General features: G+C 35.7%; 1 protein-coding gene across 3 annotated transcripts in view; it reads right to left on the reverse strand.

Moving 5' to 3' along the window:
- Window positions 1-3,724: 3,724 nt before the first annotated feature.
- The window catches only part of GRM8 (glutamate metabotropic receptor 8), a 307,752-nt gene continuing 292,520 nt past the window's right edge, over window positions 3,725-18,956 (reverse strand). For 2 of the 3 annotated variants that reach the window (XM_056513682.1, XM_056513673.1), the window contains 2 exons: window positions 10,295-10,541; window positions 3,725-5,305 (listed from right to left, as the gene is read on the reverse strand). In XM_056513682.1, the coding sequence (XP_056369657.1) occupies window positions 5,256-5,305; window positions 10,295-10,541 (297 nt within the window). In that variant the 3' untranslated portion in view covers window positions 3,725-5,255. The remainder of the gene's footprint in view (window positions 5,306-10,294; window positions 10,542-18,956) is intronic. The other variant, XM_056513667.1, reaches the window with a different exon arrangement.

Here is an 18,956-nt window from a genome sequence, read left to right on the forward strand (position 1 = left end):
AACTTGTAAGTAAAATAAATATAGTTTATTTTATTAAAGGTCATACTTATTGATGTGATAGTGTTCACAAAGACATTAAAAACACTGCAGCTAACTTGGGGAGTACAGTAGGCTTCCAGAAACAATGCAAATAGATAGAGCAAATGCTGTATCAGGTAAACAGGAAGCAAAAAAAGGCTTTCAAGGTAGCACTGTATATAGCACTTCTTAATGACATCAACCTTGCAGAAAAAAATTTCAGAATAATGCTGAACTTTGGCTTGTCACTGATTCAAAGAACATTGAAGATACCTGTGCATGAAGCAGGAAGTGAAACCAGCCATGCAATTTGTATTTTCCTTTCTCTGAGATGAGGATGAAGTTAGTGCACTTGCAGTGCTGTTCAATATATTGGTGACCTGGAAATTGAAAGATAAGTAAAAAATGCCAGTTTTACAGAGAAATTTTCCCTTTATTTTGGAAAATATCACCCAGTTCCTTCTCAGACTAGGTTATGATGAACCAACAAATCTCCAGAGTTTTTCTGAAGTCCTGGTACTGAATTAGTCATTGACAAAAGAGAATGAGCTAATTCATTGGTGGAAAGACAGGTGCTGACTTATTTATGTTGCAACCCTTGATCACAGCTTATACCTTGTGATAAAAATGTTAAAATACTTGTATTTTCAGGTCTTTGCAAAAGTTTTGCATATTCCTTGGGCACCATCATAACACTGGCTTGAATTATAAGAAAAATGAGTCTATGGTGTTATTTGCTACCCCATCCAACATTAACTCTGATGGCTTCCATTGATTATTTTGGCATGTTTTCTCACTGCAGCTCTGTGGAGTGTGTAAATGAATGCCCACTCTGGAGATGGAGTGTGTCCTTTACAGAGGTCAGTGTCTGCAGCTGGTACACTCCATCAACAGGGGCACTTTTCAGTATTTTGTGCTGCTTATGGAAGGGTTTTAGACACTGTGACTCTGTCACTGCTCTTTCTTTTTTTCCTTCTTTCATGTCCATACTCCTCTGTATGTCATATTACTCCACTTCTACCAAGAGACAGGGTATTTTTTTAATACAAACAGGAGCTTGGTTTCTCATTAAGGATACTGTGCATATTACTGTACTTCCAATATTGTTTCAGCTTTGGGGACGATGCTATTTTCTCTTCCCTGCTGCTGTACCACTTAAAATATTAAGTTCCTAGCAGCTAATGGCCTGCTGTCACACTTTAATGTCAAATGAGAGAAAGTATTGCTCTCCATTTATTTTCGTGTTTCAACGTGACAGAGGAATTTGCAGTTATCAAAATATATGAAATGTGGAAAGACTTCTACAGCAACCTTTTAAGACAGATTTTGAAAATCTTCATAAGATTCTGCTGAAACAAGCTAAGCACACTCCTAATTTGCAGTTCATTTCCTGATAAAACTTTTAATATACTCATTAGTAAGGTTTTCAATTTCCTTTAGGTTGTTATAACCAAAATGTTTCCACATTAATTTCTCTTTCACATCAGCCAGCTTATTTTCATTGCACAGATGCAACAGATTACTTCCACCAAAATATTCTTCAGTTCTCATGATCTTATTAGTAAATTTAAGCCAAGAAAGAATCTAAATTTTGAGCTAAGCAGGAGACAATGCAATTTGCATATATTCAGAAATATAGGATGCAGTCTGCAGATAAGATCTGTTCCTTCTTGTATTTGCTGTAACACATTAATAACAATAATTTACTTTCTCAGGAAGCAGAATAAGGATTAGTGATAAACATACCTTGCTCTCCTACTAGCCACTGAAATTTCAGGAGAAAGTCTGAAAGAAATGACATCTTCCTGAGAAAAAGACCTTTTCACATTTAGACTGCAAGAAGTAATAATCCACAGGAAATGAAACACTCATGTAAAATGGTGTTTTCTGGATGCAAATAATTGCAGTATCACAAGTGTAAAGGTGCCATTAGATTAGATAATACCACAACTGGGGAGAGTAATGTTTCACTCTTCTGACATTGAATTTTGCTCTTCAAAATTCAACCAGAATATGATATTTCCAAATTACACAATATGGCATATAAGTTAATTGAAAGCTTAATAAGCTATCATTTTATTTAAAGGCTGATGTGATGGTGAAATATACTGGATCATTTACGCACATTTTCAAACAAAAGCTTACTGCTCCCTACACCATATTATGTCTTCTGCCTTCACATTCTGCCTAGAAGTAGATGCATAAATGAATAAGATGTCTTCCAATAAAATAGGTTTACAAATCTATTGTTTTGTAATAAAAATTATCTATTAATTGGAAGAGAGGTAATGTGAATAGCTAAAAACCCTTCTGTGGAAATTGTTATTTGGGCATTTCTGGAAAAGGGGATTTTATAGAACAGTTAAAGTATGGTCTATTAGCTCTGTTTGATTCCTGGTTCATTGATCAGACACATAGAGTCATTCAGATCTCATTGTATCTATCTTGCAGCCAAAAAACAACATTAAGGACTTGTTTCTGCTGTCAGTAAAACAAAGTTGTGTGCCCTGATGCAGCTCCTCCAGCATAATCACACACAAATTACCAGTGAGAGCAATTGAACAGCCTGCTTCTCCATGAGCAGACCTAAACCGTAACTGTGTAGAATAAAGACTTTTTATAATTTTAGATGGGAAATAAATACTGAACCTACATGAAAGTTTATTAAACTTCAAGATTTCAGCTGCTGAATGACTGTGAAATCTGAGTGGGCTATTCTGTTCATTTTCATGAACTCTACACAACAACCCCATTGAAGTGAAACCTGTAGACCAGTGCTGTTCAGTAATTCATAGTGTGTGCTCATTTAGCTGATTATTACATTAATGCCAGTAGGACTTCTGTCCTTAATATATGCCATGTTTCAGACAGAATTACACAGAAAAATGCACAAACTAATTCACATTCCATTTTTAACCCACTGTTCAACCAAAAGAAAATGTATATTGATCCTGGCAAATCTTTTCACAATAACATTTTCTTCAGACTACTGTGAAACTGGAAGATATTTATGTATCATATACTAATTTTTATGTATATGTAACATATGTTTATGTGTATATGAAATGTGCTTTAAACACAACTCCCATGTACTTCTTTTTCAAATGCATAAAATTATGCCTAAGTTAATAGGTATAGTTTTTTCAAAGTATTTGAAACTTTTTTTGTTGTGTATTGAAAATTAAACTTTTCAAAGGCTTCTTGAAAAGAAACTCTGTCCAAATATTGCTTTTCAGATAAAACAGAGTTTCTTTCTCTTTTAGGAAATCCATCCTTGACATGAAAGTCTGTCTTGTTAAAAATTGATCTAATCAATCTATTTTCACAAGGAAACCTCAATTTTATGAGATATTGGCTAACAAAACAGAACTAAAACTGTTTTATTTATGATTTTCTTTGCAGGTTTCACAGCATTATCTGCAGCATATAGATGCTTAAAAGTAAGCATATGTTAGTTTATAGTTTTGGCTTTGATGTGCTTGTGGCATAGTCAAAAAAGGAAATTTCACACAAAATATCACTCATACCAAGCCCACAATACCATACTATACCAAAGCAATCATCAGATAATACTTCAGACATGCAATTTCTGGGAAACACTAAGTATGTTTTATCAAATACTTTGAAAATGGAAACTCACTGTCACACAGTTGCCAGCTACGCTGAAGTTTAAATATTGACATTGTAATAGAAAGAGATTCAGTTTCAGATACTTCAACTTTTATTCATGTAATTTAGGACCCACCACAGGTCCCTTAAGATATGTTATAAAAATACATCTGCTGTGAGGATAAAATCACAAGGAGCCACCCAGGCTAAGTCAGGAGACAGAACATTTAATAATCAGCTGCATGTGAAGACCCATTGACTTGATGAATGGTAAGCACTGTATGGAGCTAAAAAGTCTTACAGAACATCTATCACAGGTACAGTAACAAAGGGACACTTCCTGTCTGTATTTTTTAATTATTTGGAGGGATTCATTAACACAATAGATATAAATGTGATTTTCTATTTCTCTTTGCATAGTTGTTTCTAATCTCACACAATGGGAATTAGATGTGAAGAAGATTAGCTTGTGGATTGGCATTTATTTCTTTGATTTGTAAGTGCTTATAAGGCAATAAGTACATATATTTACTAGGCTTCTGCTTTCCAAATTCTCCATTGATTTCTCTTCTGTTATTTCAATGTCACCTTTATTGAGATATGCATCTGCTACATTCTCCTGTCAGAGACAGGATGCTAGGCTGAATAGACTTCCAGCTTAATCCAGTCTAGCTGTCATAAAGTCTTACAAACTGTAAGTTCCAGAAATGAAAAGGATCAAAATTATTAGTGGAGACTCAAAAATATAATACAATCATACAAAATAATTAGCATCAGGACTCCTTTACTTTACAAACATATAAAATGAACTTACTTTGAGGGTGAGGAGAGGGGAAAAAATCCTTCCATTAGAAAATATAGTCACAAAGCTTTGAACAAATAAGTTCACACACTGCAGAGAACACACACACAGCATGCAGGCAGGCATGCACGTATGTACACACACAGTGCACACATACACGCATACATACACACATGCTTAGAGTTTACACTGCATTCTTCTGATGCCATGAGTATTATTTTATTTGTACACCCACCTTTACTGCACATTCTAAACAAACAATAGACAACAGTGTAAGGACTTTTTTTTTCCTTAAAACTGCAACAAAACAAGTCTCAACATTTGCAAAACATTCCTTTATTATTAGAAATAAATTATTTTGTATAAAAATTAGCATGCATTGACCATTGCATTTATTTTAGCATAACCCAGGACTTAATTCAGTCAGCCGTCACAAGAAATAAACTCATCTTCTTTTACGAGCTGAACAATGTAGGACAGGAAAGGAAATTGTCACAATCACAAAAAAGTACTTACAAATATAACATCAGACATGATTTATTTCAACAGCATTTTTTTCACAAGCTAACATTTGTTTTCCTTTTGTGATTTGCTTCCTTTTGTGAGTGAACAGTTCAGAAGCTTGACACTCTGTCTCTGTGTTTATAAAACTGGACTTTTCCTTCCCCTGTCTCTTTTTGCCTTTTGTTTAATCCTTGTTCTTTAGGAGACTGACTATCGATTTGAATGTAGTCTACTGATATTTTCAAGACTGAATTTTGGTGGTGGTAAAGTCTATGTTTGCAAGATCCAGTCCTGCAGATCTTCCAGTGAATTTCATCCCTGCTCAGTCTGCCTGATTGCTGTAACTGACATAAGTTGTCTTGGTAGAGGAGGCTGTAAATCAAAAAAAACCAAAAACAAACAACAACAACAAAAGAAACAAAGTTCAGGATTTTTAGAATCAAGAGACGAGGAAAAAAAGCATATTTAGCATTTGAACTCAGCCAATGTCCTATTATATTTCCAAACAATATGGTCCATGTTCATGGATTAAAGAATGTTTCAGGATGTATAAACTGGATCTCAATTTCAGTATTCATGATCACTTATTTTATGACGTTGGAAAGCTGAGGTCAATAGAAAGGAAAAATGATGAGTGGTTTCAGTATACCCAGAACAGAATTTCAACACCTGGTATTAATTTGCCTGAATTCCATAAAGACATTTATTACTTTAGAGATTGGCTTTTTCCTTCTCTTCTACTGTTTGAAGACAACTTTTCACCTAGTGTTGGTTTGTTATCTAGAAGGAGACTTATGCTCCTTGAAAGAAACAAAGCCTAACCTTCTCCAAATTAGAGAAACTGAGCAGATAGTCCCCACAGAACATATTATCTGGAGGGAATAATGATCTCCTTACACTGATGGTCAACTGATCATGTTTTCTTTTGATCAAAGCTGATACTCCTTGTTCAGAATGAGGCAGTATGTTAAGAGAATTAAACAGCTCTACTACTGCAAAACTGAACAACTAGGGATCTTTTATGAAATTTTGTTTCAGGTTCTAGCCCTTCCATATTTGCTATTAAGAAATATAAAAAATATGCTATAAAAATATTACTCAAGTCATATCACTCACGGTTAATATATTGGTTGGAAGAGGAAAGTGGTTATACCAGGTATTGTAGTTAGTTCTCTAATTTTAAATCAATTTGGTACATGGAGAATCAGAGTGCTGGGGGACTGAGTCTTGTTTTTTCTCTATAATAAGGTCTATGTTACACTAGATAAAGAGGAATTTGACTTTCTAAATATGTTTTATATTTCGTCTAATACAGACACGTTCTGCTTATGATAGTGAAGATTGCAGCTGGCAAGATGAAAATAATAGGATGGCAAAAAAGTTGCCTGGTCTATAGATTCAAATTTTCTATTTCCACACCTTTCTTAAATTACTTCCTTTTTTCTATACGGAGTCTGGTGAGAATGGCTGAGACAGATAGGACAAGTATTCTTCACGGTAACTCCTAAATTCAGCCCAACAATCTGATGATTTGTGAAGAACAGACTGAAACTGAGAAATGACAGTTTCTCTCTTCTGCATCATAGATTAAACTAAATAAAGGATTACTAAAATTGATGCAAATTAATAGTGATTAGTATAAATAATTTTACTTCTTGCTTTTTGTCATGTTTTATAAGATTTTCTGAACCTAATTGAATCTAATACTGCATTTGCCATTTTTTAAAGACACAACAGAACCAGACCCTTTAATTCACAGATTACTATAATATTTTTCCTTAAGAATGTATATATAAGAAAGAATAATCAAATAGAAGCTGCAAAATGTAACCTTTTTTACTTTCACTTGCACAGGTAGTTCCAGTACTTTTTGTCTAGAAAAAGCTAACTCTTTAAAGGAATGCTTTTGGCACACAAAGCAAGTCTTTCTCACAGTTGATCACAACATTTGAGCACCAAAGTGAAGTAGCTTTATTTGCATGTATTGGGATACTTGAAGCAATTATAGCCTCATTTACATCTTTCAGATCTTTCAGATGGGATGTACTTCTCCCTGATCTTCTGTCTGATCTCTCTCCTGTTCCCACAGCTGGATTTCTGAGAGGATTCTATTTTTCCATTTGGCCTGCTAAGTTCCTACTCAAAATAATGCAGGAGGGATGAAATGGCACAAAGAACTACAAACAGAAGGATTTTTTTTTTCCCCCCAGCTAATAAATAACAGAAAGCATCTTGCACATCTGCAAACTCTGCACACTTGGGAACAAAAGGACAGAAAGATCAGAGCTTATTTTTTTGCCTTTCCCTCAAAGTGGGGTCAGATACCAGATCAGGTTAAGTTAGATTACTACATTACCCTGTATGAGCTGAGTTCTGTGATAACTCATGTACATGTGCATGTTTTTAGCCCACAGCAATGTAACATAATCAGATTCATCACAACTCAGTAAGCTGAATTATGTGAGGACATTTACAAGAATACAATACAAAATACAAAATAGTAGCTACCATACCTCAGATCATACAGAGTAAATTGTAAATTTGTTGCAACTTTTTTGTGCATTTAATTGAGAATTAAACACTTTTGATATAATTAATCTAGAGTTGATCAAGAAACCAAAATTATCCAGCTGAGTTCTGAGTGTTGTTATTTTAAAAAATTATAGCACAGGAATTTAAAGCAGACAATAGTTTGAAATATATTAAACCTAATCTCATCTCCAAACAATGCTTGTGGGTTTTTACTTTATAAATATTGTATGTGTCTTTATAGTACTGTGGAGTAAGTCTAGAGTTCATGTTTGGGGACTGAGCTGAAAGCTTCAGCAGCTGGTGTCCTGCCCTTTAAGACTGTTAGCATTTCATAATAATAACATGAACCACATTTGGCAAGCCTAGATGGTCAGAAAAAGTAAAGGACTTGGCTCACAATATTTCTGAGAAAAAACACTCTTTTACAGCTCCAGTTACTACTTTGCTGTTGGAATGGAGCAAAAAGAAGAAGAAGAAAATAAACGAGGATCTAAAGCAATGTAGAATGATTATTATGATCTGACCAATATTCATTTAATGTACTCATCATTGCCTTCTGTAATCACACCTGAATGTTTTATTTTTTAATCCTGTTTCCTAGAAACAATTTGTTTTCCACTGGATATACCTATTCCCACCCATGAATGCATTAATGTAGAAGACAAGATAGGATAACATGTGTAACATGGAGCAGGACAAACTGATAGAGCAGAGTGTTCTCTGGATGGGAAGCAAAAGGGATTACATGACTATCTCACCCTGTCTCTCACCTAGCTAAGAGCATTGCTATCACTACAAGTATTTGTGTTGGTAAATGGGGGGAAACACTCACTGCCCATTGCTGGTGTACTAGGAGTACACTCATATTTTGCAATCAGTTTTAGATGCTATCACTGAAAAGAAAGATCTATCTCACATGGAGTCAGTGTAAGAAGAAATTTTGTGGTTTTGAGAGGTTGTTTTAAGTAACACAGTGAAAAGGACTCATGCTGCATTGTGCACTTAAAATTCACAGGAACCTTCAAGAGCTTTGATGATAACTATTTCAGGGAAGAGAGACTCATCTTGAGCCTAGAACTCCATTACATAGGGAGAGCTATCTGGAGTGCAAATGACCTGACTGAATTTTTGCCCATGAAAAATTATGATGGATAAAAACCTAGTCAGGATATACTCCTAGTGAGCTCAGAATTATAAAGATGTGCTAAAGTCCTGCTTAGAGCACAGTAAATAAGCATTACCCTGCACTACTGGAGAAGCAGACTTGCTTCCAGCAGCATCTGTTTCCATGAATTATGCATAATCATAGTTTAATGAATACCAGTCACAGCATTTCTTAATTAGGTACAGTAGATAAATATCAGATACCCAAGACTTTCTTATTAACACTCTTTCTAACCCTACTGTGAAAACCCTGCTTCATCCTCTCCTGGGAAGTCTATAATTTTTCACACTCAGCAAAATCCATGTCTCTTTTCCTTCTGAGTTTTCTTTTGGTGACTTCTGAAGAGTTGCACAATTACTGAGGCTATCATATTCCTATTCTATTATTTGATCCACGAAGAATTTCTATGCCTTTCTTGTTTGTCATTTGTTACACATCACAACCTGAAGCTGTATAAGCCCATAGCTCCCTCTAGCAGTTTTACACATTTTGAAGGGTCATGAGATTTTCCAGTGAAACAGATTGCACTCAGTATCCTCCATGCATCAGCAATGATAGTATGGTAGAGTTTTTTATATAGTCTTCAATTTGGCAAACTCTGATAGATTTCAGTGGGGAGTTCACTTTTTAGAAATAAGTACAGTATTTTAATGCAAACTTGGTACTGCCTTGTCTAAATGTGCTTAACCAAAACAGTGCTTAACCCATATCATCCAAAAGCACTAAAAATTAAAACCAAACCATGTTGTTTGCAGTAAAATGACTGAAAAGCTTAGCTGTCACAGCTGCTGCCCATCTAATGTGACATCTAACTTCTCAATAGAAAACAATTCTCCATTTCTAAGCATTGGGTATAAGGTTAATGTCTTTGCTCATATTTGATTTTTACTGTTATTATGAAGTCCAGTTTATAAGATGACATGTCATGTGGTGGGATGGGAGCTGTAACCTCTGTTTTCTTCTATACCAGAGCAACTTAGAGATGTAGCAAGATTCAAGACCTTTACTGACATAGGAAAGATTTTTTTCCCATTAAAAACCTACAATATATAGTAACATGTAATGATTAAGCTTCATATGAATTATCATGATTTTGTAGCAAGGTGAGTAAGACCAGAACAAAAACCAGGATGGGAAGCATTATGCTGGGAATTGTTACTCATGAATTGTGATCAATGAACAGTCCAACAAATATTAAATTAGAAAGGTAAAAAGCATTATTTTCACTTCCATATCTGACTGCAAAATAAAAACAATGTTAGCTGTTTTCATTACAGTTTTTTTTTCAACAGCCTTTGAGTTTTGAATATACAGTGATGACCATAAATACATCTCATGAACTGTCAGGACATACCACTGGCACAGCAATGTACAACACATCAAAATAGCACTAGCTAAAACAAACAATTTTTAAAAGATGTGGCGTTTCAAAATCTGCTTGTGCTTTTTTTTTTTCTCTACTAGCCTCCTATGAAAATCAATTTCTTTGAAACAACTCTAGACATTCCTGCATTCAGCAGTACATGAATTCTGACACATCTCTGGATTCATGCAGAACAAGCAACAAAAATAATTAAGTTTATTATTAAAAGAAAGTGCATTCTTGTGAACATACATCTATTAAGATGTGCTGCCACTCTTGACCAAGTCTACAGATGACTTACTGTTGGTTTCAAGACTTTCACACAGTTCAGTCTTGACTTCTCCATTTGGTCTGTCGTTCCCTTTTTGTGTCAGTTTGCTTTGCATTGTAGCAGCTGTCACCACAGCCTTGAAGCTCCTCTTCCGTTTTTGAACATTCTGCTCTGGGTGAAAAATGATAATATAAACCTTGGGCATGTAGAGCATGCCCAGAGACACAGAAGCACTTAAACTCATGGAGATAGTAAGTGTTGTTGTCTGGATGTACATCTGGGGAAAGAAAGAAACAACATAAAGATAACTGTTATATTGATTTAATATAAGATGGAAAACAAAGTAGTTATCTTTAAAGTACTAGGTGGAAAGGGAACATCAAAAGAACCCTTGGCTTTGGCTGTTTTTAATTATAGCCAAGTATGGCTGTTTCCTATTGGGTTCATAACCTTAAGAGTAGGTGGCATAAACAACATAATATTCATGAAACTTCATTCTCGTAAAAGTAACAAAGATGCTGCAGCAAACACATTTTTAGAAAGAAAAACAGTATGTCTGGACAAGAAAATAGGAATGAGAGTTGGCCTTGTGTCATTTATTTTAACAGACAAACCTCTACACCAATATGCCACATGGTGATTCAACAGTGTGTGCAGCATGGCTCAACTGACAGCAGCACAATGCAGAATCTAATGGAATCTTTTATATAGTCTGTGATTTTAAGCTGGAAAAAAAATTAGTTTTCCATAGTGATGCTGAGTGTGTTGGGGAAGTTGTTTTTTTTTTTGTTTGTTATGCATCCTACTTTTGAATTCTAATCACAATGCTCTGTTGGCACACAATTATTAGTTATTATTAGTTATTAAGATGTCATGGTCCTAACTAAGAATTCAGAAAATTGAGGAACCATGAAATTACCTCACAGAAGACCTCAGTTCCCTATAGATACAAAGGAAAAATCTGGCATTTCAGAGCAAATCTATTTTTTGCTATCACCTACAAAAGGAAGGTAATTCTGGTCTTCCATAATACCATAAAAGAAAATTACAATGATCACTTCCTAAGAACAGCAGACAGAAATTTCTATTTGAAGAAGTATTCAGCTAATATATTAGTAATATTAATTGTAGTTCTGCTCAACATTTATTTTTTCTTAGGAAATTATGTTTTATTAGCCACATAATGAACAAAAAATTACTTTACAGTGCTGTGCTAAGTAGGAAATCTCTCAATAATCCTTGTTATACTGAAAGGAGATACTGAAGTAAAACATGCTCAGTGCCTTGGCAGATGATTCAGTGACATTGTCAGGCATGATTTTAAGCACTGGCCAACACTATCACATTAACCTGAAGATAAGGTGGTAAGTCTGTCTGCAATGTCAGCTTCAGACCATCATTTTTTATGAAGTGCCCTTGGGTGACTTGGCCCTTGGCAGAAAAGTAGAGATATAATAAACTGTTGTGCACTATTATAGTCAAATATTTTTAATGTCTTTCAGCCTACAAAGTTTTTCCATTAGATACTTTCTCCTTAGAGATCACAAATAAAATGTTCTCTCTCACTTAAAGCAATCTCAGGTGAGAAAAAGCCATGGATTCTGAACGACCTTATAAAATAACTGTATAATTGTACAGAAATACAAATACTATACCAAGCACTACCATAAAAAGAAGGATAGCCCAATCTACTCTTCAAGAAAGCACTAACAATTCTCCAAAATCTGTAAAAAGCTCAACCCACTTTCAGGGACAGCACCAGCCTAAGACAATCAGGACTGTCTTTCTGTTGTGCTGAGGAAAGTTATATCAACACCTTGCTTCATTTCAATCATACATCAACCCACTGCTTGAGGAAATAATATACTCTTTTCTCCCACCAGTGAAATAATTCCATCCCTTTCAATCTCCAAAATGACAGGGGTGTGCCTGAAAGCAGAGCTGTATTGTGTATGAATATTTCTAAAGAAAACATTAAATAGTCACATTAATATACAGGTTTTTTCAGTCTTCTGTGGAAGGACCTCTGTGCAGATACATGTTCACATGCAGGCAGCACCAACACATGTCTGCTTCTCCCTGAATCAAACTGACTGATCTCCAAACAAATTGGTACACCAGTGGCTTTTAGGGTTAACCATTGAATTAAGTGGCATCCAAAAACAAAAGTATTTTGGTTTCTAAAAGTGAATATATTTCCTAATGGGATTTTCAAAACTGAAATCATTATAAGCAATGCATTTCAAAAACTGTATTGTGTATGAAAGTTCCATTAAACATAAAAATGCTTTCTGAAGCCTTATCGTTTTTTAAATTCAAGTCATGCCAACCTAATGGCTACCATGTGGCTACCCATGGCTACCTAATCCTCACGTATGCATTCTGTAACAATGCCTGGCATTTGAATATATTTTGGGTATTTATTTATTATCAAACACTCAAGTTCTGAGACTTGTCTTTCTCTCATGGTTCAGTGTTAAGAGTGACATGACAAAAAGGATAAAGCTCCAAATGTTATAGGGTAAAATACATGCATTACTTTATTGGTAACATTAATGAATCTATACATCTCAATGATCTCAATCATCTATAGATCTCAATGATCTTTCTAGCAATAAGAGGTGCCACAGTGCCAAGATCTTCAAATACTAAAGAGGTTTCTCTTAGTGTGTTAATGTCAGCTTGAAGGTTTACATTATAAAGCCACACAAGTGAAACAACTCTGAATCTCATCATACACTGAAAAATTAAGATCCCATGGGTTTCAGCACAGGTATTTTTCATGACATATGTCATTACATCTAATGTATTTTCTGTGGTGACGAGAACAACAGCCTGTTTTAAAAAATCCAAATCAGTTTCATATTGCTGATTATGGCTCACATGCAGTGGGGTTTATTTCTAATGATTGGTGTGTTTTTGAACCAGCCACTATAATTATTGAAATATCAACACTAGGGTGAACTGGGAGTTTTCTGACAGGAGTTTTCAAATAGCAAATATATTCTATAAATAGAGTTTCAGACTCAGGGATCCTGTTGTTCATGGATCCCCCTTACTACTCACCCTTTAATAAAGCCAGTGAGAAAGAAGGGTTTCAAGACCCTTGCTAGACCTTGAGGGAAAGGCTTTGAACACATCCTTACATGTACACATCTGACTTCACAGGCTAATGCAATTGCATACTCAGCTGGAGGCTGAGCTGTCCATGACAGTCTGAGTCTGATTCCTTTTACTACTGTAATCATAGAATAGCTTGGGTTGGAAGTGACTTTTAAAGGTCCTCTAGTTCAGCCCCCTGCAGTGAGCAGGGATATTTTCTACGAGGTCAGGTTGCCCAGAGCACCTGACCTTGAATGTTTCCAGGCACGGGCATTTACCACCTCTCTGCCTAAACTGTTCCAGTGCTTCACCACCTTCATCATAAAAAATCCTTAGTACTAGTCTGGAGCATCCCTCCTTTACTTTAAAACCACTACTCCTTGTCCTATCTCAACAAGCCCTGCTACTTTTTTAAGCGATCATTTACAGGCTGAGTCTGTTTATAGGACAGGAATATCTCCTGCATTTATTCCTTCCTGTCTTTGGAATCCCCATTCATGCAGCCCAATGAAGCCCAAGTCTAGCAAACAGGATACCACACACACTTGGTTTGACTTTTGTCTGACTCTTATCTTGTTTTATTCCTGACAAGAGGACAGTGATGTTTTATGGCTGTGCATTCTGGGCACTTCTATTATTCTGGGAACATAACTACCTGTACCTTTTACAGAATTAGGTGCTCTAAAAATCAAGGAGTAGCAAAAGTAGTTCAGTTTAATAAGATATAAGGTCTGAATAATTTTTCATGTGCCTCACATTGGTAGCTCACTTGAACTTACAGGAGAATAAAGGTCCCTTTTGTACAATGATTCATAGTTACAGAGAAATGAATTTCAGCACTCCTCACACCAAAATCCTTTCTGAACTACAAACTTTTTGCCCAATAATGCCTTTCACAAATGTAACAAAGACTGCTATATATATATTCTCCTTGTTCTTGACAGTCAGAGGGTATGTTAGAAAACTAAAATCATGGTACTGCAAGGAAAAACACCCTTTAAACTACGGGAAATATCTGAGCCTAAATGCCTTCATGTCTCCATCCTATACCCCAACCTCACCCCAGAACTGATACAAGACTTTTTATGTATAATTTTAACCTCCATAACTCACAGAGGATTCGTCACAATAGACAGCCCCTAGTGTAACAGATTTTGATCCCCACTCAGACACATTATTTCTCTATTCCACAGGTCACCTGGGCCCCTTCCTCATCAGAAGGGTCCTACAAGCTTGGTAGCATAGCCTTCAGATTATCCTAACTCTGCAGCTAAAATAGATAACAGCCATTGAATGTAGGACTATTTATCTCTTTCTACTTCAAAACCTGAAATGTTACACAGAAACACTGGGCCAATGAAACATGCTATTTTAGTAAAACACACTCTAATGAGTATCTCCAGTTTGAAAGTAGTTGAAACTGAATTGCTCCCTGAAAAAATTTCTGTGTATCAAAGCAGGTGTGTGCATTGAATTGTCCCAGTGCAGGCAGAGGAATGACTGCCTCTCAGCTAGGCTCCACTGCTTGCAAATAAAATATCCCCCAAGACCCCAGTAGTGCCCCATCAATTTGGTGCTTGCTGAGGCAAAGTTTAACACAAACCAACTATTTTCACTAAAGGAAAAAAAAAATAGTAATGTCACAACCTTGTCCAGACTGCTTCCTTGTTCTGAGCCCTCCCATATTCTTACATGCAAGATAATATTCAGAGTCTCTCCAGAATTATTGATTTTCTCATGCTGTTTATTCTTCTATTCTACTCAGTTTTAGTAAGTCAAATAGAGAACAGGCTCTTACTCAGTTGGTTCCCTAATCTGGTTTTAAAATTATATCCTGGAAAGGCAGGACATGTGGCTATTGTGATACAATATACTGTGAGTAAATTTGATTTGTTTTCCACTTTGTCACAAGCTCTCTAACTCCTTGTAGCTGTAACACAGATGAGAAAGTCCAGCAGTGAGTGGAGTTCTAAACCACTGAAGGAGGTCTTGGTACATCTCAAACTATGAGTGTGCCTAGCACAGACTCAACTCAGCTACTTGCATCCAAAGAGAAGTGGATGTTTGAAATGACACAGCTGGTCTAATGACTCTCATTGGCTAATTCTATACAATTTGCCCTTTAGAAGTCTCTTTCTCCACAGGATAAAGCAATAGCCTTGGTATCTAACACTAGAGTTTGAACCATCCTGCTGAGACAGATAAATACAGGCACTCTTGAACATGTCCCATATTGCTAGTAATAGAGCAGAAGATTGAATTATGATTTAATTTTTCCTTTATCCTTGTTACCAAATTCTCTATGTCTCCTATGTGAATCTCCTCAGCTGCTTCAGCCAGCTTCATATTATAAAGACAGAACTGCAGCAAGCTTTGGTTCTCAATAGGTTTTTTTTATGTCATTCCCTCCTTTCACTCTTCCCTTCCCTAGAAACCTTTACCAGATCATTTCTATACAGGAGATAAATGATACATCATAAAATGAAGATACATATCATCTATCTACAGGCATCCCTCATACTGGGAAAGACAGCAAAATGGGCCTTCTTTCTTTTGGTGGAGACAGCATGAGTGTTTTTATTTCCAGGAAAACACTGAAAGCATTCACAGCCATCTTCCCTGTGCTGCAGAACATAGAAGGCTTAGAAAAAAGACAGTCCTTTTTCTTCTTTTAAAGTAATGCACATGCCATGCACTACAATAACTTTCTTATGTGCTGCTGCTTGCTGAAGAGTTGACTGCCTGGCAAAAATTATGTTTCACAGTCCTGTTCACAAATTAGAAAGAAATGCCATGCAATGGATTCCTCAAGAAAAAGTAACAAGGAAAAAACTGGATACAGACAAATATATATGAAATACATTTGAAACCAGGAGAATGTAAACAAGAGGTAACAATGCTAGTAAGGTGCCAAAAACTAACCAAGGGATTCATGCTTCTCTGCAGAACCCCATAAACTGACACCTACAGGTTTTTATTGCTTTCACTGCAAAACATGCTTTTCTATCTTGAAGAACATTTTTTGAAGGAAAACATAACAGGTACAAGTCAGTTATTGTTTTGCTCATCTAACAAGATTATTTTCCAGGTATAAGAGAAACTTCACTGGATGAGTCTTCTTCAGACATTTGTTCAGTTAGAAAACATGGGAAGCTACAGTACTTTTATATCTTTTAGCCTTTTAAAAACATTCCTTACCAAACTAGCAATTAAAATGAAGAAAAGTGAAAGCCTTCTCACAGACATGAAAGTACAACATTCATAAACTGATTATCTCAATAAGTAAATGCAGGCTGTGATTCTTCACACAGCAGAAGAAAACAAATCCTGAGAAAACATAAAATCTTTATTTTTATTTTTAAATTTCTGCTGCTTTTAGAAAGTTATGAGAAAGAAAACCTGATAACTGATTGAAAATTAAATGTGTGCCACATTTAAAAAGTATGAACTTCCATTAAAGCTTGGATGTGAGAGGAGCTATAAAGGTTTGGGGGAGTCTTGGTGGAACATGTATGTACTTGCATTTCAGAAACTGAATTATGGTAAATATTTCATTTCTGATTTTCCACTTAAGTCTAATTTTGACCTTACCTGCAATATTTATAAAGGTAAGGAGAGGGGGAGGGAGGAGAGGAGGTGGAGGGGAGGGTGCAAGGAGAATTTTTGGTGGCTTTTCAGTCTGTAAAGGGGGAGTGGGGAGGGGGGTGGTTGTAAGAAAAGAGAGAGGCTTTTCACCAAGGCCCATAGTGACAGGACATGGGAAAGTGTCTCATCCTGAAAGAAGGTAGATTTAGACTGAACATTAGGAAGACACTTTTTGCAGTCAGGGTGAGACACTGCTCAGGCTGCCCAGAGAAGCTGTGACTGTCCCATCCCTGGAAGTGTTCCAGGCTGGCTGGAACCTGGCCCTGTGAAATGTGTCCCTGCCCTGGCAGGGGGCTTGGAGCTGGATGGTTTAAAGGTGCCTCCCAACCCAAACTCCTCTATGATTCCATGATTCACAGCAACATGGCACTTTCTTAACACAGCAGATAATAATGCCCATTGTCATTTCTACTGGCAAATGTCATCTCTTAGCATAACATTCTAGAAAAACAGATTTTTTTTCTCTTTGCTTGTTTCAATATGCCAATTTTAGATGCTTTAGCTCCTCCAAATTTGCTAATTTCAAAAAGCTTTCTGTTTATGTGTAACCCCTGTAGACAGTTTTACAGAGAACATCACAGAACAATGGCATCAAAAATTATGCTAGTTTTTGGCAAAAGCTGGAGAAGATTAAATAAAGAAGTGTTGCATTATCAAACATTCTGCTCAGTGGAAATAAGCAACATTTTTGAAGTGACAGAAATGTCCAGCTTTGCTTCATCTGCAGCATTTATTACACTAATAAACTAAATAAATACTAATAAACCACTAATAAACTAAAGTGTGATTCTTCACTGTGGTCCATCCTCAGGATATACATATCATGGAAAATCCTAAGTATTGCCTTGCAGATTTTCAAAATAATTAGAAGTATATAAACTAATTTTTTTTCTTCTCCTATGTTTTTGTAATATAATTTTTCTTCTCATGTATCACACTATCATATAGCTTGCATATACCACAGCACACAATTTGTTGCAGTACTATTGTTTTTAAAGTACATGTGAGCCATACCTTTCATCAACCTGACTGCAAATAAAGTCACAGTTTTCAGTAATTGACCAAAGACTAATCTCTATTGTATCTGTTGTAATGTGTAAGTCAGTCCTGACATTCAGGAATACTGAGCTCCAAAAGATCAAATACAGATTTACTGCTTGGATGTTGTGTAAAGCTAAGATAAAAGAACTTCCAAATACAAGTAAAAAGAACCCAAAAATGTGAAAACTGTGGAAAAAGACTGTGCTCCATGGAAAAAGTGAGAAATGAGATTAATTAAACAAATTCTTATTTATACATTAATTGAATCTTGAACATAATGTACAAGTAGGATTTCATGGTATATTGTGTTCCATTTAAGATCTTTTTATTGACAAATACTAAACAAAGAATTTATTGTTTGTTTAATTAAAATCTTAACAGCCTATTGATAACCATAGCAAATCTTATTAGTAATTCAATTACAATTATACCAGCTTTTCTTTTCATATTATTTAATTATTATAGGAAAATCTCATTAATAATATAGCTAAATTTGTATGCACATAAACTTTTGCATATCAATCCCTTTTCTAAAGTGATACCTGGTCCCTGCTCCTCTGGTTCCTAAGGCAAACAGAAGGAAAGGGGAAAAGTCAGTATCCCAAGCCCTTGATGTTGATATCTGGTATTCCTTTCCTTTAGTCTTGGATCTGGCTGAGGTTGTATTCACACATTTTCTAATACTGTGTCCTTATTTCCCCTTGTTTTTAAAAATGAGTTCTCTAAACTCAGTCTATCTGCACCCATTAATTGCTTATTGATTGAAATTAAGTCCCAGTTACTTTGTTACTGAGTGGTTTTTCAGGTTTGTTGGATCACTACCATGTACAGTGTTCAGCGACCTCAGTGAAACAAGTTGGGCAGTACTCTCCCCTCTGCTGGACAATTGTTACCACAGCCATTA

This window comes from Oenanthe melanoleuca, chromosome 1A (assembly GCF_029582105.1).
Source record: "Oenanthe melanoleuca isolate GR-GAL-2019-014 chromosome 1A, OMel1.0, whole genome shotgun sequence".
NCBI lineage: Eukaryota > Metazoa > Chordata > Aves > Passeriformes > Muscicapidae > Oenanthe > Oenanthe melanoleuca.